This window comes from Mesoplodon mirus, assembly GCF_964341445.2.
Source record: "Mesoplodon mirus genome assembly, chromosome: 2".
Taxonomy (NCBI): Eukaryota; Metazoa; Chordata; class Mammalia; order Artiodactyla; family Ziphiidae; genus Mesoplodon; species Mesoplodon mirus.
The window spans coordinates 201,946,037-201,967,605 of NC_138977.1; the positions used below are offsets into that span (position 1 = coordinate 201,946,037).

At 40.0% G+C, this 21,569-nt stretch overlaps 1 protein-coding gene across 4 annotated transcripts in view; it reads right to left on the reverse strand.

The window, feature by feature from the left end:
• DNMBP (dynamin binding protein) overlaps positions 1-21,569 on the reverse strand; it is a 139,770-nt gene that overhangs the window by 83,290 nt on the left and 34,911 nt on the right. For all 4 annotated transcript variants that reach the window (XM_082631459.1, XM_082631458.1, XM_082631456.1 and 1 more), the window contains exons 2-4: positions 20,665-20,819; positions 19,025-19,147; positions 9,081-11,084 (exon numbers count right to left, since the gene is read on the reverse strand). In XM_082631459.1, coding sequence (XP_082487585.1) covers positions 9,081-11,084; positions 19,025-19,147; positions 20,665-20,809 — 2,272 coding nt within the window. In that variant the 5' untranslated portion in view covers positions 20,810-20,819. The remainder of the gene's footprint in view (positions 1-9,080; positions 11,085-19,024; positions 19,148-20,664; positions 20,820-21,569) is intronic.

Consider the following 21,569-nt stretch of genomic DNA (forward strand, 5'->3'; position numbering starts at 1 on the left):
ACTGTGAGACTTCGGGCAAACCTCAGTTTTCTCATCTGTCAGATGTGGACAATTTGGGGAACTGGGAAAAGTGTATAAAAGCACCTAGCACATTGTTTGACAAAGTGTAAGTGCTCAATTATTTATAACTGCTGTCATCATCCTACTCTTTCAGTTCCTATCTTCCAGACAGCTCACCCTCTGGGCCTCTTCTCTTTTTCTCTATCTATACTTTTTTTTTTTTTAAGTAATCTCATTAAATGTCATGACTTTAAATAATGTCTATGTGCTGAAAGAATTTTGTCTGTGTGCTGTCAAAATTCATTTGTCCCAAATTTATGTCTCCAGGCCTAACTCCTCTGAACTCTGGCCTGTGTATCAAATTGTGCAGTTGACCTCTGCCTTGTCCCACCTCCCCCACCAACCAGCATCTCCTGCACTCTTCACCATTAATTGAGAAATTACTGGCAACTCCAATCCTTCCAGTTGCTCAATCTCAGGGTCATCCTCATCTCTTTCACCTCACATCCAACCCACCAGCAAGTCCTACTGGCTCCAACTCAAATATACCTTATACATGATGCTCAAAATAACTGAGCACTTCTCCTCCCCACTCTGCCATCCTGGTGCAAGCTACCATCACCTCTTGCCTGGATCATTACAGTAGCCTCCTAACTGGTCTCTCTGCCTCTGCACTTCTGTCTTTTCTCAACGCCGCAGCCAGAGTGACTCTGTAAAGTTCTAAGTCAGATCATGTTGCTCCCCTGCTCAGAACCTTCCTGGGGCTTCTCGTCTTACTCCGAATGATGGGCTACAAAGCCCATGCCTTTGCTCGAGTTGAACTGGCCTCCTTGCTATTCCTCAAACAACAGGCACACTCTTAAACTTGCTGTTCTAGCTGCCTGAAATAATCTCCCCCACCCCCCAAAATGGCTTGGCTGGCTTCCTACAATCATTCAGATTTTCACTCAAAAGTCACTTCCCTGATTCCATAGGTTCTTTTGCCTCCTAATAATACGCATATTTTTTACTTATTGTTTGTCTCTCCCCATGGGGGCAGAGATCACCGCTATAACTCTAGAACACTGCCTGGAATATAGCAGGAGCTCAACAGTATTTATTGAATAAATGACTGCCCCAGAGTTTTTCATCTTTGGGGTCTTGCTACATCTGGCAAAGTGAACAGTAGGAGTCAACACGCTCAGGTAACCAGTGGCAGCAGGAATGCCTGTGGCTCAGGTAGGAGGCTAGCTAGAGGCAGGTCCTTTCACTAAGTGCTGCAAAGCCTGGGTGAAATCTGAAACCCATACTTGAAGTCCCTGGAGCTATTCCAGTTTCTCCACCCCTCTGCCTGGAGCTGAGGTGAAGAAATGTTCACAAAGCCACACTACAAACTGCAAAGACTAGTGAGTCACGGGCTAATTATAAGTAAGTTAACCATTCCTAGCTACGTTTCTTGACATACATTAAACCCTGTCTCCTAAAAGGAAAATTAGCTTCTGTCCTGAATCAACATGGGCTCTGAATGGCTTCTGACTATGGTTGCTGTTTTATGGATTTATACCAAGATAAAATCCATTACAAGTAACTGAGCTAATTTTTACTGAGCCAACACCCTGAACTAGATGTTACAAAAGCCGAGGATATTGGTTTTTTTCTTATGTACTGACAAACTAGAAAGAAAAATCATTATTTCTTTTACATGAACTTTTATATCTTAAAAGACCAGAATACGTTTTACCTTTTAAACTCTATTACCTTTTACTAGTTTGGGAAAGAATTCTTATACCTGAGGCATTCCAAGGAGCCTTCAGAATAATAAATTGCTTCTGTATGTAGAAAAACCATACTTTCAATTTTTAAAAATCTGTCTGGAATATTATGTATCACTTCAGTGTAAAGATGTTATTATTCCATATCAGTCATTCTCCAACTGTTTAACCTAATGGCTCTCTTTAGTGGACCTTAGATCTCACCCAATATCTTGGTGAAAATGTTACTTTCCTGAAAAACATATTCTGATCCGATGTGCAACAGTCATTTAAAATTCAAATTAAAAATTACCCCGAGAGTCTCTGGTCAACCTTCTTCCTGGCATTACCTTAAGGCGAGACGTTTAAGAGCAAGGTTCCTGATGCGGAAGAGGCTGACTCTACAATTTACCAACCACTGCACTGATTTAGAACAGGGTCTTGGCCCACACGGAAATTAACTATGGCCATAATTCAAAGGCAGCAAGACAGAGAGACAGTGTAATTAAATAGAGGTCAATATCAGTATGATCAATAGAGTTTCAAAGATACACAAATATGAATGATACTATGACTATATCCTTTTTATTAATCAGTGTATAGACAGTGCCTGGGTCATACTATGTGCTGAAGAAATGTTTGCTGAGTAAAGAAATGAATGTACAATCCTGACTGTCCAATTCAGGCATGTGAACCTCTCCTCGAGGTAGAAAAGGACTATGATATGCTAAAATGAGATTCTCTCAGGGCCACAGGATGTAGTTCTAATAACGGCTTCTAAAAGTAACTTGTACTGGTAAATCTGAAAAGTCTGTGGACTAACGCTGAATATTTCTACTGCTTCAGAAGCCAAACTATTTATCAGATTTGAAGGTACCATTTTTGGTTTTGTTTTTGTTTTGGCCATGCCCCACAGCTTGCAGGATCTCAGTTCCCCGACCAGGGATTAAACCCGGGCCATGGCAGTGAAAGCCCGGAATCCTAACAACTAGGCCACCAGGGAACTCAATTATTATTATATGCTTAAGTTATTAAGCAATTTATTATTCTGAAGACTCCTTGGAATGCCTCAGGTATAAGAATTCTTTCCTAAACTAGTAAGGTACTGTGTTTTAGATATGGACTTCTACTTATTAATTAGCAACTCATTTGACCAGAAGCTCCTGGAAGGCAGACAACACATCTATGTTTATTACTATATACGCTGCCCTTAACACAGTGCCTGGCACATGGTAAAAACTTAACCAGCATTTGCTGGATGAATGAGTGATTGACTCGATACCATCCTGAAGCCTACAATGACATATCATTCCCCAACACACTATACTCACAAATGCCTCCTAGTATTCTACCCTGACTCTACATAATTCCAAACTTAAAACTCCTAATTCTCAGACATAGCCAAACACTAGCTTATCTAAAACTACTAATAATGGACTTTCTATTTCCAATAATTGAAGTTTAGGCCAACCATCTCACAGAAAGAAAGCTTAAAAAGTTAGACGAACTATTTAAAAATCTTAAAACTATCAACACAATGACAAGATGGTAGAGTACAGGCCAAAACCAAAAGGAAAACTAGAATCCAGAGAGGCAAATAACCACAGAAACTACAATGCCCTGGGGCATCTACCAGTCCCAGAAAACTCAGCTTTTGTTTCAATGGTCCTCTGGAGAGAAGAGGTCAATAACCCAAAGCCCAAAAGGCAAGGTAAGGAGTCTAAAAGGAGACCTTTTCTATAATAAGCTAAGATTCCAGAGACTCCTGAGAGAGAATCAGAACTGGACCAGCCCTCCTGCAAAATTACATCTCAGGCTCTAATACCTTCACCGACCAAGGTACTTTAAGCCTTGAAATTAGTTTAAGGTGGAGGTGGACTGAGAATGATATCGTTTCCATGTGGGAATTCCTCCTCAGCATTGCTTAGGGAATTTACATGTCCTTCTGAATTGAAAGAAAAAAATCAGCAGAGAAATCTGGAAAAAAAGGAGAAAATACTATAATTCTCTGTGAGAATAAAGCTTAACAATAAATGTAGAGACATTACTGGTTTGAAAGAATCTACCAGTGTCAAGTTGAAAGCAAGAGCAGAAAATACTGACCCACAGAGTAAAGATTAAGGTTGGCCGGGACAAAAGTACATAGGAGAAAAGTGACTAGGATCTAATCAGTTAGTATTGTTTGTAACTGTTGCTATGTTATGAATGTGTTTATAAAGCATGTGTGTTCATGGCCCTGTGTGCTAACAGTGAGTCACTCTTGCAAATAAAATAAATACTAATAAGCTTATTTGCACAGTATATTTTATATAAACCTTGTAAGTGATGGTCCAAGAAATATCAAATTTTAGAAGTAAAATAAGTCCTTAAATTGGCAATTCTGACACATGATTCTGTGTAGCGTTGAATCTTGCTCAGAGGCAAATGTTCCATTATTTTAGTACTACTCAAAAAATGTTTGCTCAGTGTTTTCCAGTGTTTGTATTTGCTATAGGTTATAGTTCTTTGTAAGTATTTTAACAAGAGAAATGCAGAGAAGATGTGAATATTAATATTGAATCATTATGTTGTATTACCTGAAATTAACATCATATTGTATGTTAATTAGTTCAATTAAAAATTTTTTTAAAGATGTGAGTATTGTCACAAATTTGAATTAGCAAAACAATATTGATTCCAATGGCAAAGTCAAAATCAGAGCAAGTAGACAAAATATTTTCACTGTTAAAAAAGAATATAAGAACACATATGTATAACTGAATCACTTTGCTGTACGGTAGAAATTAACACAACACTGTAAGTCACCTATACTTCATTAAAATTTAAAAAAAAGAAATATTCAATGCAAATAGTCGCTAGAAAATAAAAAAAAGAAAACCTGTCTGTACAAAAAAAAAAAAAAGAAAGATTATGAGCTTATGCAAAGCAACATGTACCCTAATGGCCCCACCTGAAGATGTTTTTGGATACATTCTTAACATTCAACCAACATCAAAGGAAACTTTTTTCTATGTCTGGAATATTAGTCACAAAACAAAGATTAATCCCATCAGATAGGGCAACTAACACGTTGTGTATTTAAAATTTTGTTTTAAAAATCACTTTAAATACTAAATATTTGTGGTATGATTTTACAGTTTTTAAATTATTTTTATTTAACATTTATTTTGTGTTAATATTCCCTTCTTTTAATGTTTTATATTATCAGATGTCTAGTATCATGTTAATTTTCTAATTTTGATAAATATTTTTGAGTTATGTAAGATATTAGGGTTAGGGGAACTCTACTATTTCTGCAACTTCTCTATAAATCCAAAATTATTTTAAAGTAAAAAGTAAAAAATAGGGACTTCCCTAGTGGTGCAGTGGTTAAGAATCCGCCTGCCAATGCAGGGGACACGGGTTCGAGCCCTGGGCTGGGAAGATCCCACGTGCCACAGAGCAACTAAGCCCGCGCGCCACAACTACTGAGCCTGTGCTCTGGAGCCCACGAGCCACAACTACTGAAGCCCGCGGCGCCTAGAGCCCGTGCTCTGCAACAAGAGAAGCCACCGCAATGAGACGCCCGCGCACCGCAACGAAGAGTAGCCCCCACTCGCCGCAACTATAGAAAGCCCTTGCGTAGCAACGAAGACCCAACGCACCCAAAAATAAATAAAATAAATTTAAAAGAAAAAAAAAGTAAAAAATATTTCAAAGTTTATTATCAGGTAGAGAATAATTTTACATGTCATTAAAATATATAATCTCATAATATTTTGGTTCATAATAATAAAAAATTATGCATTTATTTCATATATGTGTGTATATATACATAAAATCTCTGAAACTTTTAGTATAATCCTAACACAGGAAAATTGTTCACTGTTGATTATTATAGGCATTACTGTTATTACTTAAGAACATGTAAATAAAAGAGTTTTTTTTAAATACAGATTAAGTTATAATTTCAGGAATTCCAATTTCTTGTTCCTGAATCTCAAAGATTACTATCCTTCAGGAATTTGGAAACATTAGCTGACCAGAAGCAGCTGACAGAAATAAGTGCAAACCCTCTCTGGAGACAGGTGTCTTCATCTCCGGTCTTAATGTTTTCCAAATACTATGACTAGTACACAGTAAAAGGTAACCAGACACACAAGGAGTCTAGACCACATGAACGAGAACCATGTGACACCAAAACAGTCCCACTAAGACTTAAAATCTTGGAATTATCATATGCAGACTATAAAATAACTATTCTTACCATAGGTAAAGAAAATAAAAAACAAGCTGAAAGATACCTACAGGAAACAGAAAACTATAAAAGGTAACATATCAGATTTGAAAAAAAAAATACAGCTTCTAGGAAATGAGTCCTCATGACGTCATAATTCCAGAGTTTTAAGGAGCAATATGAAGAATAGTATAAAGGCTATATATATTTAAGTGTGAGCTACATGTAAATCTATATACCATCCTATACTTAAATTGAATCCATTCAATGTATTCCCTGTTGATCTAACTAGATTCACACTTATATGCATAAGGTGGAGGTGAATGTAAACAAAACCGTCATGTGTACCCTGCTCTAAAACCACCAAGCACAAACCAGAGCCCTCAGTTGACTACAGTTCAAATAAATAAAGCCATACCCTTTCTTCTTATACTTAACTCTTGCAATTAGAAGTGCTTCTTAATTATATTTTCTTCTAATTTCTCAAAGCCCTATTAAATGCCTACCACGTGATAAGTGTAGCTAGGCATTTGTCCAAACATTTTCTTATTTAAAAAAAGAAGAAGAAAAAAAAAAAAAAAGAAGAGGAAGGAGGAGCAATAGCTACAATAAAGAACCTAATTTTGGGTCTGGCACAGCACTGGACTATTTTGCTACCATTAACTATGTCTGACAAGGGGACCAGCATCTCAGCACCGACAGTCCTTAGCTCTGCAGTAGTCCAAGTTCAAAGTAACAATGGAGGAAGGAGATCTTTGAAAGTTCTGGAAGGTAGAGCAGAAACTTCAATTTCATTCAGTTAAACTAAATTCAATTCACCAAGTATTTACTGAGTCTACTACCTGTTGGACACTATACCAGGTGTGTGGGAAATGACAAACCAACTAATGTACAGTATCTGTCTTTCCATTAGGCTTAAAATTTTCATCGAGAGGCATATAAACAACTAAATACAATATCAATCAGGATTAGATAAATACTGTATCAAAAGTTCTTTAAATCTTATGCCTTAAATTTCAAGGCTAGAGAGTGTATGGGACTGGATTGGAGGGGTAAAGCCTGGTGCTCCAACTGATTAATTCTGCCTCTTTCAAGGGACTGATTATATTGCTGGATATACTTTTTATGAAGACAGAAAAAGATGACCTTAAGAGGAGCTGTCAGTGATTGCAAGAAATAAGTAATTTCATCATACTAGCAATTGATACAAATAATACACCTATTGAAAAGCAATCAAGTCAATATTAATACAGCCAATGCTGTATTTGGCGAATGCAAATAAAGAAAAGTTTCCTGATTAAGACTATACACACCTACTGCAGGTCTTTCACAGCATTAAACTTTTAGAACTTAAAAAAAACCCAAAAAACATAGTAAGAACACCAGCTGAATTATTAGTCCTGAAAAAGGTCAATCGAATAAAAAAGAATACCAATTTCATCCCTCAGTACCAGTCCATTACTCCATATAGTCCTTTAAAAACACTGCACACTGTTTTTATGCATAGAAGACATAGTATTTCTCTGGAACACTACTAATTCTAATAAGTATCATTACTGAGAAATTTTTGCTACCTGGAATTTGGGAGAGTTTTGTTCTGTCACCTGTATATCTAATGCAAGAACAGTTTACAAGTATATCTCAAAACTTGTATGTATGGAAGGTGATGGAGAATCTGGGGCTTGCTATGGCTTTGAGGATGTAGCGCTGAGCCAAAGTTCCCTCAGGATTCCTTTTCAGGCACTCTGAAATCGTCAAGGTATCTGGCATTCCCCAAGAGTTCAGATACTCATATTAAATGAACACCCTCTTGAGGACATGTCTAGGTGCTCACCCTCATGCTTTACCTTGAGAGCAAATGTCACCACTGCCCTGTTGAGCACAAATGACCCAGGGGCCCAGTGATCTGGCTGGTCCCTAATTCATCACCCTGCATGTGCTCCAGGACACCCTCCCGGGGCCATGCCTCTGAGTTTGGAGTTCCCGCAGAACTGTGCCCACTTGCACAGCAATTCTTGCCTGAGCATATTTTAGACAGAGGTTTCCTCTCTTTCTGTAATCCGTCTGCTTTCTATCTTTCAGAAAATTACTCGATTTCTGGCCTTCTGATAATACTCTTTCTTCTTGGAATTTTTTATTATTATTTTTTCATTCACTTTTAGAGATCTAAAGGACAAGGGGAAGTTGGTATGTGTACCTGGTCTGCCATCTTGATTTGGTCTCTCTGGGCCACCATTACCTTGTTTTTATTTATTAGGATCCTGAAACTCCTAGATCCACAGAGTGCTTTTTATTATTGACTTTCCTAAGGACATGTAGGTTCAGAGCTCTCTGGCATGCATGCCAAAGGGCATGCAGTCATGCTCTCCTCAGGCCCTAGACCAGTTGCTATTATCTCACTCTTTTCTTCTTCCTACTTTATAAATTATTTCTCTTGATACGCTGGTGAATAGAAATGAAGTCTCCAGAGCCTGGTCACCCCCAAGTTAACAGACAGCATTTCAATTTTTGAATGTGCAAGGTGGGAAACAGTAAACCATAGTAGTTAAAGACATGGGCTCAATGCCCGGTTCCCTTAGCAAGCTACTTAATCTCTACAAGTCTTGGTTTCCTCATCTATAAAGTAGCCATATGAATTAACCCAGTACCTTCAAGGTAGCTGTGAAGATTCTCTGTGACAAATGCTTATTAATACATTAATAAATGTTTGTTATTATTATTATTATTGAAACTTAGTCCCTGGACCACAAAGATACGACATACCGTTTTCTCATGAATCTTAGCCTGGAAGTCTTCAGTCCTGAGCAGAGTCTGGTTAAAGAAAGTTATATCTGGGGACTTCCATCTGCATAACTGCTATGGATGTCACAGAGGTACAGGAGGTATAAATGTCACTGAGGTCTGAGCTTTTTTACCTGAGCAGCAAATGGAGTTAGGAGGCTACAGTGGTCATAGGATACATTCAGACAGAGCCATCTAATTGTGGTGACAGAGTGAGAAATTAGGTAATAAAAAGCAAACCATTCCTTAATTGTCCATCATAGATGGTAACATATCCCTAAAAACCTGGGTAGGCTGTTACTTGGACTTGTGGATGTCCAGAAACAAGTATATACTATCTCCTCATCACTTACCTCTAAGTTGCTGGAGTTCCATGTTCAAACTCTCAATGTTACTCTCGTAGAACTCAAGATTCTCAGGGGTCTCTGCCCTTAGTGATTCCTCTTGCTTCTCCTCCAGCAGTAAGTTCAGCTCTTCTTGAGCCCTGCAGCACATATCCAAGTCCTGTTCCATCTCCTGAATCCTCACCAAGACTAAGGGACACTGGGAAGTCTGGTCCAAAGTCTTCTCCATGTTCTCAGGGCCCTCCTTTTCTAGGGTCTCCCAGCCAGGACGGTTACAAGTTAGGAGCTTGGGGGGTACTGCATTCGTTCTCTGCTGGGCCGAGGGAGGCAGGGGAGCGGGGCGAGAGGGTCGCATTGCCAAGGGTGGTTCCGGTCTCAGGCTCTGGTCCACTGGCAAAAGGGGAGGAGCGGATGCTGGAGTACAGGGACGGGGTGGCGGTGGCCTTAGAGCCTTTCTCCTCTCGGGCAGCTCCTGCTGGATGATTAGCTTCGAGGAACCTTGGAAAATATCCTTTTCAGAGTTAAAGTCCATGATTGAAAAGTGGCGCAAAATTTTATCTGGTTCTGTGCCGGGCCCTGACAAGCTCTTCTCAAACTCTATCAGTTGTTGTGTCAACTTAGAATCCAGGTCCGTGTTGCCGTCTCCCTGTGAAAGTGCCATTGCTTCCACAGCAGGTGCCCTGTCTTGCAGACCAGGCTTCATCTCTGATCTCTCTGATGCAGAGCAAAAGCTGGAAGCATTTTCTTTGGGTGTGAGGTGCTTTTTCACACACCTCGCCATGCCCTGGAGCTGAGGGCTCAACTGGCTGGGTCTGACTGCCCTGGAGGCTAAACGAGAAAAGGTGCTATGAAGAGGTGGCACTGGCTTCTGAAGGGTTTTCGGCTGGGAGTATGTTCTTCTGGGAGGTAGGCTGGAGTAGTCTCTAGTCCTTGCTTCTAGAGGAAGAGGGTCAGAGTACTGGTTGGGGCGGGGGTTGCTTCCTCCTCCTATAGAATAATACTGGTTTTTCTGCAATTCGGGATGAAAAGGTACTGGAGTTTGGGACGCAACACCATTGACCACCTCTGAAGGATCCTTTGTGGAAGAGTATTTGGCAAGAAGCTGTTCGTGCCCTGAACCTGTGCTTCTTGGGGGCCCTTCTGAGGTGCCCACGTCCCAGTGAGAGTTTTTGTCTTCTTCATACTCAGAAGTCAGATGTTCCAGTTGGGAAGTGGATGCTTCAGAAATAACTGAGTTGGACTTCTCTGCTTTATACTCATGAGATTCATGTCTTTTTCCTTCCACTTCTAAGAAGTTCTCTGAACAATCCAAAGATGTGTCAGGGATGTTGGTGAGGCTGCTTTCCTGTGGCAGATCCATGGTTTCCTCCACCCTTGTTTGAGGACATAACTTTACAAAGCGGTAAGGAAAGATGCCTGTCCTGCCCTTCAGCGATCCTTCTAGCCAGCCATCTTCCAGGGTCCCCAGGATTCGGATTTTATCGCCTACTTCGAAATCCAACTCATTTGGCTCCAGGGCTTGGAATCTGTAGAGGGCAATCCCGTAGGTGCCTGGCTGCTCGCCTTCCTCTTCTGGCTGTCTCTCTTCTCCTGTGCTGGTATCTACTTCACCGTTAGTAATGCAGTCATCGCAATTTCCAGAACTTACTGACTCATCCACAGTCCTCAGGGGCCCCAAAAGCTCCACAAAACCTTCCGGAAAAATGCCTCTTCGACCCTCTAACTCCCCTTCAAACCAGCCTGGTTCAGGAACTCCAATAATGGTAATCACATCCCCTTCTCTGAAGTCCAGCTCCTCATCCAGCTGGGCAGAGAGCCCCATCAGTGCCCGGGCTTGTCCCATTGAATACTCGGGAATCTGGAGAAGGGCACTCTGTGAGTGCCACTGCCGACTCTGCGAGGAGAGGCAGAGCTCCCTGACACATGAGGATGGGAAGAAGCCCCGGGCACCCCAGCAGCTGCGGCCCTGCAGCCAGCCGGCAGTGGGCGTGCCATCGAGAACCACTAGGTCACCTGAAGGAAGAGAAGAGAAGCAAAGATAATGACCTCGGTTGTCACCTCAGCAGGATACTGGTATAACTAATAGTGCAACTCGTCATCTTAAATAGCTACCAAGTTCAAGGGAGTATAAACCTAGAGTTTTAAGCGCATGAACACTTTTTGACAGTTTAGTGACAATATAGTGAACATTCCTGTAAACCCATGGTTTTCAAAATGTGGTCTGTGGAACCCTGGGGGTGGTCCCTAAGATCCTTTCAGAGGGTCTGTGAGGTCAAAACTATCATATTTTCTTCATACACTTCATATACTTCAGTCAAAACAATGTAACGTGGCAAACTGAATATAGATTCAAGTAAAAGAATCTAGATTTCTTCTATTAAACCAAATATTAAAGATTTATTTAGAATATATTAAAGAATATACATTCAAGTAAAAGAATCTAGATTTCTTCTATTAAACCAAATATCTGCAAAAATGCAAACCAATGTTACTCTTCTCACTAAATTTTTTTTGTTTAGGAAACTAGTTATTTTTCATAAACTGTTATTTATGTTATTAGTGCTGAGTTTTTAAAAATAAATTGATAATTTAAAAAATTTCTCAGCTTTAACAGCTAATATGGTAAATATCAATAGACTCACACAAGCAAGTGCTCTTTAGGGTCTCAAAAACTTCTACGAATGTAAAGGGATCCTAAGATCAAAAAGTTTGAGAAATGCTACTACCAGCAATAGTCTGTACCACTGGATTCATTTATATATGATGAAGAATATATTCATGGCCACTATAGTCCTTTGAATAGATGGATCTAATTTCTCACACTAAATTATATTCAATATCAAAAATCGAACAAAGAAAGAAATCTTCAGGAATGGGTTGGAAGTGCAGGGTATGGACAACAAACTGTTCATTTATTTTCTCCAGAGCCCTTTTTTTTCTTTTTTAAACATCTTTATTGGAGTATAATTGCTTTATAATGGTGTGTTAGTTTCTGCTTTATAACAAATTGAATCAGTTATACATATAACATATATCCCCATATCTCCTCCCTCTTGCCTCTCCCTCCCTCCCACCCCCCCATCCCACCCCTCTAGGTGGTCACAAAGCACCAAGCTGATCTCCCTGTGCTATGCGCCGCTTCCCACTAGCTCAGTTTTACATTTGGTAGTGTGTATATATGTCCGTGCCACTCGCTCACTTTGTTAGAGCCCTTCTTGAACTATCCTTATCCTGAAAATACATCATAATGAAATCTTAGAAGAATGTTCTAGTAATCGGCAGTTTGTTTTTGAAAATAACCAGTAGTTCCAATATTGTTGTTTCAGGCTATCTTCACAAAATATAAGCTAAACAGTTAGCATCTGCCTTATTATTGAAGGAGGTGAGGCAAGGATTTGCCCCAGTTAAAAAATTACCCTATAGTTTTGCAGCAAATTGTTTTGCAGCAAACTTTTAATTATCTGATTATGAACTATTCATTTTGTAGATCATCAGTTTTAACTTTTTAAACTAGCTCCATGCTTCTAACTTCCTTTTGTCCTCTAATTTCTTCTCTCAAAATATTTATTCCATTCGTCACTTACTCTTTGCTACCTCATCCAACTCCCATCATCTCACTCTTTTAAACCTCGCCCCAGACACTGTCTCTTCCAGTCTACCAAATGATTCATGCCAAACTAAGATTACAAATGTACCCTTTTCATCATATCCCTCCCCTGCTCTAACATTTACCATGAGGCATGAAGGCTTCTTCCTACTGCCTAAGGCTTCTACTCTAATAATCCTATTCTTACTACCTGAAATATATTTTTTAAAAAAAGTTTGCTGTGGACACTCTCCAGAGAGGTTTAGTTAACTAAGCTACCAAAAGGCTACTTTTATGTTTTCACCTCACTGCAAACTGGTATTCACATCCAGTGACAACCTCCCTTTGCCCCATCCCCAGCTATCCAATATTATCTCACCTCTGAGACCCTATTCCACACAAGGGGATTTTCATTGTCTCCTATAGAAGCCTCTCCATCTGAAACCTTAGCATGCTTCCCTGATAAACCTTAGAAGCCTACACACATCTTGGCCATCTGTAGCCTACTAAAGAAATTATCACTTATATCAACAATTTTGACACTTGTATTTTTATATACTACACAACTTCTAATGTAAGATTTTGCATTTACTGGTAGGCACCCAATACATTTTCACTGATTTCATACTGTTTTGCTTAGATGTCCCTGAAAATAGGGACATCTTGGTCCTGTATTTCTATTTTCCTTTAATTTCTGATTCAATATCCATTGGTCAGAGCTTGGAGTCCTGAGAATTACAAGTGACTTTTTCCCCCATTAGTTCTAAGGCCATTCCATCAGGACCACAGAAGGAATTCACTGGAGACATGGCTACTGTTCAGACATAGTAGGTCTTTTGCTGATTAAGAATAAAAGCGTGGGCTTCCCTGGTGGCACAGTGGTTAAGAATGTGCCTGCCAGTGCAGGGGACATGGGTTTGAGCCCTGGTCCGGGAAGATCCCACATGCCGCAGAGCAACTAAGCCCGTGTGCTACAACTACTGAGCCTATGGTCTAAAGCCCACGTGACACAACTACTGAGCCCGCGTGACACAACTACTGAGCCCACGTGACACAACTACTGAAGCCCGCACGCCTAGAGCCTGTGCTCCGCAACAAGAGAAGCCACCGCAATGAGAAGCCCGCGTACCACAACAAAGAGTAGCCCCCACTACCCAAAATTAGAGGAAGCCAGTGTGCAGCAACGAAGACCCAACGCAGCCAAAAATAAATAAATAAATTTAAAAAAAAGAAAAAGAATAAAAGCGTGCCAAAACTCCCACTCTCCTGGCTTTGAAATGAACTGGCTTTCTTTCCTTCCTTTCTTTCTTCCTTCCTTCCTTCCTTTCTTCCTTCCTTCCTTCCTCCCTCCCTCCCTCCCTTTCGGCTGCATTGGGTCTTCATTGCGGGCTTTCTCTAGTTGCAGCGAGCAGGGGCTACTCTTCGTTGCAGTGTGTGGGCTCCTCATTGCGGTGGCTTCTCTTGTTGTGGAGCACGGGCTCTAGGCACGCAGGCTCGGTAGCTGTGGCTCGCGGGCTCCAGAGTGCAGGCTCTGCAGTTGTGGTGCACGGGCTTAGTTGCTCCACGGCATGTGGGATCTTCCTGGACCAGGGATCGAACCCTTGTCCCCTGCATTGGCAGGCGGAGTCTTAACCACTGCGCCACCAGGGAGGTCCCTGAACTGGCTTTTTTAAACCTGCAGAATTAGAATATACTCTTGTTTTTACCAAATCTTCATGAAACCCTTATAATAGGGTTTGTTTTCCTATTTTCAGTTGGGTGACTGTTTTTTTCCTTTCCTTCTTTTTTTTTCTTTTGGCCATGCTGCACGTCTTAGTTCCCTGACCAGGAATCAAACCCATGTCCCCTGCACTGGAAGCACAGAGTCTTAACCACTGGACTGCCAGGGAAGTCCGAAAACAATTTTGTTTGTTTTTATTTTGGCCGTGCCATGCGGCTTGCAGGGTCTCAGTTCCCCAACCAGGGATCGAACCTGATCCATGGCAATGAAATCCTGGAATCCTAACCACTAGGCCACCGTGGAACTCCCTGGGTGACTTTTGATAAGCTTTATTACCTGGCAGATTGTCATTCTGTTGATTATTTCTATATAATAAAGGTTTTGTTTTTTTTTTTTAAGTCACAATTAAGGTCCTGAAAAGCACTTTAGAGATAATTTTGGTGAACACTTTTATTTTATAGCCCTGTTACTGAGTTTTTTGCATTCCTATGCCTTAGGAATAGAGGCTGCTTAGTGATCATTTCTAAACTTCAAAAACAACAATATGAGGAACTCCTGGAATAGAGTGACCAAATTTTGAAAACAAAAAAATAGGAAGTGGGGTGACTCTTAGGGTCAGCCTGAGCCTTTTGCTTATGCACGATTAATCCCAGCCACCACGCTGCTTGTTTCTTCTGGTTAGATTTTTTTATTCGAACAAGAAATGCATTAAGAATAAGATGATAAGAAAGAATGAATGTCCTAGAATCTGAATATAAGTAGTTTGACCCTGCAGTATAAAGTCCCTCACTGAAATCTACTGCCCAGGGACTCTGTACTCTATGCAGACCGACCACTCTTTACCTGGGTTTCCACACGAGCCATATCAGAACCTTAATCCTGATATCTTACACACATGGCACCACAGATTTATGACACGAGTGCTTTAACTGATAAGTATCATTTATCTATTTATTTGTAGATAAATTTATCAATTTAATTTTCATTGGTCTTTTCTGGGGGTTGAGAGGTGACCTAGAAGCATGAGCTTATAGGCAAGGGATAAGCATTCTGTGTTGTGTCAGGCAATTAAATATTTCATCGCTCCCACTAATTTTTTTTCTCTCCTCTTTCTCTGTCTTTTCCTTGTTGTTTTGTTTTTGTTTTTTCCCTCTTTTTCCCCCTCTTAATTTTCTAGGACAGCACCTACACTGATCTAAGAGACAAACTTGTTTCTGAATTTAAATATAACTCAAAATACAGGGAACAGACCAAAACAAATGGAAAGCTTCGGGAAAAGGAGAAAGGGTGACACCTGCTGGAAGAACCACCGGTAGTCTGGATTCGAAATAGAATCTCTCAGGGAAAATTTACATACACACAAAACTTCACATAATTATCAGGAAATAAGGTCCCCCGAAGCACATCCATGAACCCCAAGAATCCCAGGTTGAGAATAATAAAGTAGCTGATCTTTATTGAGTCCTTACCTCTGCCAGATGCGTTCCATGTATAACCTCATTTAATCCTCACAACTACCCTGATGTAGGTATTATTATTTGTAGACAAGGAAACTGAGGCCAAGAGAACTTAAGTAACTAGTACAGAATCACAGTTATTGAATTGTGAAGTTGGATTTAAATCTAAGGCCATCAGAATTCTTATCCCCTAAACTATACTGCCTGCCCTAAATACACATATATTTTTAATAATATAATTTTAGAGTTAAAATATATAATTTTTTCTCTTACAAATCTCAATATTTCTGAAAGGTAAGTAAATAACAACTAAAGGCAGCATGGTAAAACAAAACAGATCTCAGGGCTTCCCTGGTGGCGCAGTGGTTGGGAGTCCGCCTGCCGATGCAGGGGACACGGGTTTGTGCCCCGGTCCGGGAGGATCCCGCGTGCCGCGGAGCGGCTGGGCCCGTGAGCCAGGGCCGCTGGGTCTGCACGTCCGGAGCCTGTGCTCCGCAACGGGAGAGGCCGCAGCAGTGAGAGGCCCGCGTACCGCAAAAAAAAAAAAAAAAAAAACCCCCCAAAAAACAGATCTCAAACATTATCCCACATGCTCTTAAAGGTTGCCAAATCCCTCCTGACATATATTAAATCACAGAAGAGGAGAAGCTTCACTGCTACACTGAAGGACCAAAGGAAAGGCAAAGAAACAACAGGGAACTGGATTAATAGTACTAGAGGACAGGGATAAAGGAGTGTATATACTCATGAGCGGAGACACTGATCTAATGGAAAAAGCAGAAGGGCCATTTTCAGTCTAAGAAGTAGAAGGGCCATTCCAAGCAGTAGACCTAGATTCAAGTCATAAACTATATATAGTATAAAACAATACTTTCATTTTTTTTTAGTGATTTTGTTTCTAACTAGTAAAATATCTGTTATACATATAGAAAACAAGAGGAATTAAAATCATTTCTGTGTCTCAAGCTAAACTTCCTAGAAAAAGACAAATTGTATAGATACACCTACTTTCCTCATCCTCAAAGGCTCTATTATGTTCAAATCGGAAGACATACAGAGCTAAAATATGTGAACAGCATAGAAGGAAAGAGAGCTGAATAGTCAATGTGTTTACTGGCAGCACAGTATCACAGAAGATAAAACCACTAATAATTAGTACATCTCTTTCTATTCTCTCTTTTCCAATGTATCCCCCCTGCCCTGCATCCTCTTCTTTTGAGCTCTGCTTATGTTTTTCAGCTCCCCAGCCTTAACTTGTTAAAAGATAGTCAAGATAAGATCTACAGACTCCAGGACCCAGCCTGACCTTCAGTCAGTCTTGGTAGAGGTGACTTGTGGCTGAAAGGTCCACACCAGGGTTTTCCTGAGAATCTCACATGGCTCTGGGATTCCTGAGGTGGATTTTAACTTCAAATCAAGTTCAGAACACATCAGTCCAGTCTTCCCAGGAGAGGCATTCAGCAGAAAATCTGTTTAATACCTAAGACTTGACTATGCAAGATATATTATGAAGCAAAAAAACTAATTCCAGAAGCCACTTCCTCAAATTCCTCAAATGTTGTAGACATACTGTATATTCCCACATAGTACACTGTTATACACAGTATTTGCTCCAGGAACCAGGTGTAGGAAAAAACAATGCCAGGCCACCCACATCCTCTGCACAGCTCTGGTGGAAGCCACTGTGCCTTGGCTTCCACCAGACCCTCTGACTGGTCTGACGTGGACTCAGCCCTCCTATGGGAGAGCTGTGAGTAGGGACAGATGAGGCTCCCTACTATAACATCTTCATCTATTTCTGTCTGTCTTCCCAACGCGGATTAGCAAAAAAGCACACAGAACAGAGGTAGAGGCTTAGTGTAAAGTGAAGGCAAGAAACTCTGAAAGCTGATTTTGAGGATTAAGGTCAAAGCCCAATATTCCTTTCTTCTCACTGACTAAGGGTTAGGGACTTTGCTAGGTCTCTCTCCCCACCTCTGCTCTCTCTCTCTCCCATATGTGTACACGGTTTAAGAAATTAAGCCTATCCCTTTAGTGCCATACTCGAAAGAGTAAGTAACAATAGTAATAACATACCTAATAAATTATACAACTGTGATGACTGTTGTGAGTCATCATAAAATTGCACTGATCATAAGCTTCAGTTTGTGGAACACTACTGGCTTCTGTGCTTATGCAGAAATGTATGGACTTAATCTTAAGTACATGTGCCGAAACGGTTTAGTCACTCTTTAGACATTCATATGTCTATCAGAGTGTAAGAAGTGAGAAATACTTGGAATATCACTGAGACATGGCTATGACCATCCGTTTTAAACCACTTCCTTTTAAACTGGTTCTGATGAGAACTTTAATAACATTATCTAATAGTTGAATAGCAAAGGGGCTGTTTTGCATCTCTCTCTTAATTTGCATACCGTAATTCCTGCTCTACTATTATGCATTAATAAATAGTATGTTGTTAGCAAAGTCAGATCAATTTTTATGGGAAAAAAAGATAACTGTAGTCTGAAGTGTAGCTATAACCTGGGGCAGTAGAAAGAGAATACTGGACTTACAAATAATCAGGTGATGTAACTTCACATTCTGAGGCCAAAACTTCTCAACTGCAGGTAACATTCTTTGAATCTCATTCGCATTATTATTATCATTTTTTTTTTTGGTAAGTGGAGGAAGTCATTTTCATTATTTTTTTAATTTTTTAATTTTTTTTTTTGCGGTACGCAGGCCTCTCACTGTTGTGGCCTCTCCCATTGCGGAGCACAGGCTCCGGACGTGCAGGCTCAGCAGCCATGGCTCACGGGGCTAGCCGCTCCGCGGCATGTGGGATCTTCCTGGACCGGGGCACGAACCCGTGTCCCCTGCATCGGCATGCAGACTCTCAACCACTGCGCCGCCAGGGAAGCCCTTCATTATTTTTTAAATGCAGTTAATAATACCCACTTTGCTACCTGCCAGGTCTGTGCTGAGAATGAAATGAGAATGTATTTGTGAGAAAAAATGCTGTGGAAATTATGAAATGCTACTCAAATATAAGGCACTATTATGGTCAGCACTATCTTGGTATTATTGAAGACTCTCTAGAGGTTAGTCACTTATAAAAATTCAAAAAAAAAAAGATCTAGTTGTCAAAACGGACTGACTCCACCAATCTTATTTTAAACAGTCTACTCTTGGATGATCAACTTACCTCGATGGAGGGAAAGGCTGTTCAATTCTAGGGATGTAAATTCACAGATACAGACAAACAGTCTCTCGCCCTCTTTTAGACTGGGAATGGTAACAACTTCCACAAAACTGCTGGGGAACTGTCCTGAAAATAAAAGCAAACATTTCCAGTATTAAAATTCCTTTTTTCTGTCTGTGTACCAGGACAAAAAACTTTTTTCTGAGCCCATTTATAAACCCTGAATTGAAAACTCACTGAGCACTCATCACTGGAGAATATATTGTAGAAAACATGCAGTGCACAAAATTAGGTGCATGCAGAACACAGAGAGTGCAATTCAATTCAATGAGCATTTACTGGGTGTCACTCTATCAAAGGCACACTGCAGAGGGGAAAATGAGTAAGACAGTCTTGGCCCTAAAAGATCTTAAAATTTGATTCAGACATAAAATCTAATTCAGACATAAACAATAATTCAGTTTGAAATCCAGTGTCACATCCTAGCTACACAAATTGCTATGGAAGTTCAGAGAAGGTGGGAAATGGGTCAGGAAGAACATGAAAAATTTTATGAAAAAGACTACAGTTGAATCTGAAGATTGGCAGGTTTTTAACAAGTAATACTAGACAAACAGGGCCTGTCAGGTGGAATGCATCAGAAGGTTTAGTTGATTCCACCTTCTAACTATCTCTTGCATCTGTCCACTTATCTCCAGATTCACCACCTCGGTCCAAACCATCAGCACCTCTCACCTGGATTACTGCAACCACTTCCCATCCCACCTCCCTGCCTTTGGCTTTGCCCTTTCCTATCATTCTTCAGTCTGCAGCATCGAGCTTTCTAAAAGACAAATCTGATTGTGCTTAAAGCACGTTTACAGTATCCTGTTTCCATAACTCCTTTCCATGGCATGCGCTGTCCTCCATGATCTAGCTTCTGCTCATCTCCCCATGCCATCTCCCCCCGCTCAACCATTCACACTTCATGCCAGACTGAACTTTCTCAGTCCTTCCACATTCTTTCTCTCTCATTCCAGGGCCTCTGAATAAGCAATTCTCTCTGCCTATCCTCTTTGCCTTGCTAACTCCTACTCACCATTTTTATCTCAACTGAGATGTCACTTCTACTGGGAAATAATCTATTATCTCCCAAATGTGGCTTAAGTAACAATAAGAGTCTGTTCTAAGGACTGTATGATATACTCCAGCCCAGATTTCCATAAATATATATAAGTTAAAGATTGGATTTAACATAGATGCATAGTGCGGGGGAAAAACTTCCAGCCTTCCCCTGGCAAATTCATGAAATAAACTGGTGCTAACATGTTTTCAAGAATAGAAAAAAGGAAACCAAGTGCATGAAAAGTGGGTGTTAAGTGCATCTAGGGTAGAGGGCAGATTTAATAAATTTAGGACACCCACGAATCTAGGAGGGCAGCTGGTACCTAACCATGTCAACCTTTTAAAGGAACCAGTAAGGAGAGATGCAGTGATAACAGACATTCTCTCCTTGCTGGTAGAAACCACAGTAAACACACACAGAAAACACAAAAGGATCTGAAGTGTATTTATTGGGCTTCCCATTAAACCTTTATTTTTAATATGGAAAGAAGGGAGGGTCTGTGGTCTATTTTGTACGTGAGGAATTATGAACCTCTTACCTGTCACATCCTCTTTCTTTCCTAGAAGCCAAAATTCATCCACCACTGCCAACACCTCAATAACATCTCCCACAAAGAGCGGCAGTTCTTCTGATACGCTAGGGCAGAAGTCAAAGATGGCTCGAACCACTGAGCCAGCCTCCATCTTTTATAACCTGGAAAGAAAGGTCAAAAGAAATGGGAAAACATAAGTATTTAAGACACTGTAATATAGATTGGTATCTTGAGAATTATCATTAAGATATAAAGTATCCTATTAATAATAAATTATTATTAGGATATAAAGTATATATGACTACTTATAATGAAGTCAAAGCTAAGCAAATAAGAAGTCTGTACTTTAAAAAAAATCAAAATACTGTCTCATTTCTTTAAAAACAATGATTTCCTCATACGTTTTCATTTAATTCTCCAAGTCATTCTGGAATTGAAAAAAAAAAAGTGACCTATAGCTATGTGGAATAGAAAACATGCAACTTGGAAATGCAGACTTTCCAATATGCTTGAAGAAGGCAACATGGGAATTAACATTTTTAAGGTACCAGGCAAGAGGGTACTCTTAAAATATGGTATTTAAAAAGTAGGGATTTTAAATATGGCATTTCATCTATTCCCCATAACTATCTTTTTTGCTTATCTTTTTCCCTTTGTATTTCCACATGTATTTTATTTATTTAATTTTTTCTTCAAGTTTTATTGAGATATAATTGGCATACAGCTCTGCATAAGTTTAAGGTACAAAGCATAATGATCTGACTTACATACAACATGAAGTGATGATCACAATAAGTTTAGTGAATGTCCATCATCTCATACAGAAACAAAATGAAAGAAAAAGAAAAAAATGTATTTTTCCTTATGAGGATGGCTCTTAGGATTTACCCTCTTAACAACTTTCATACATA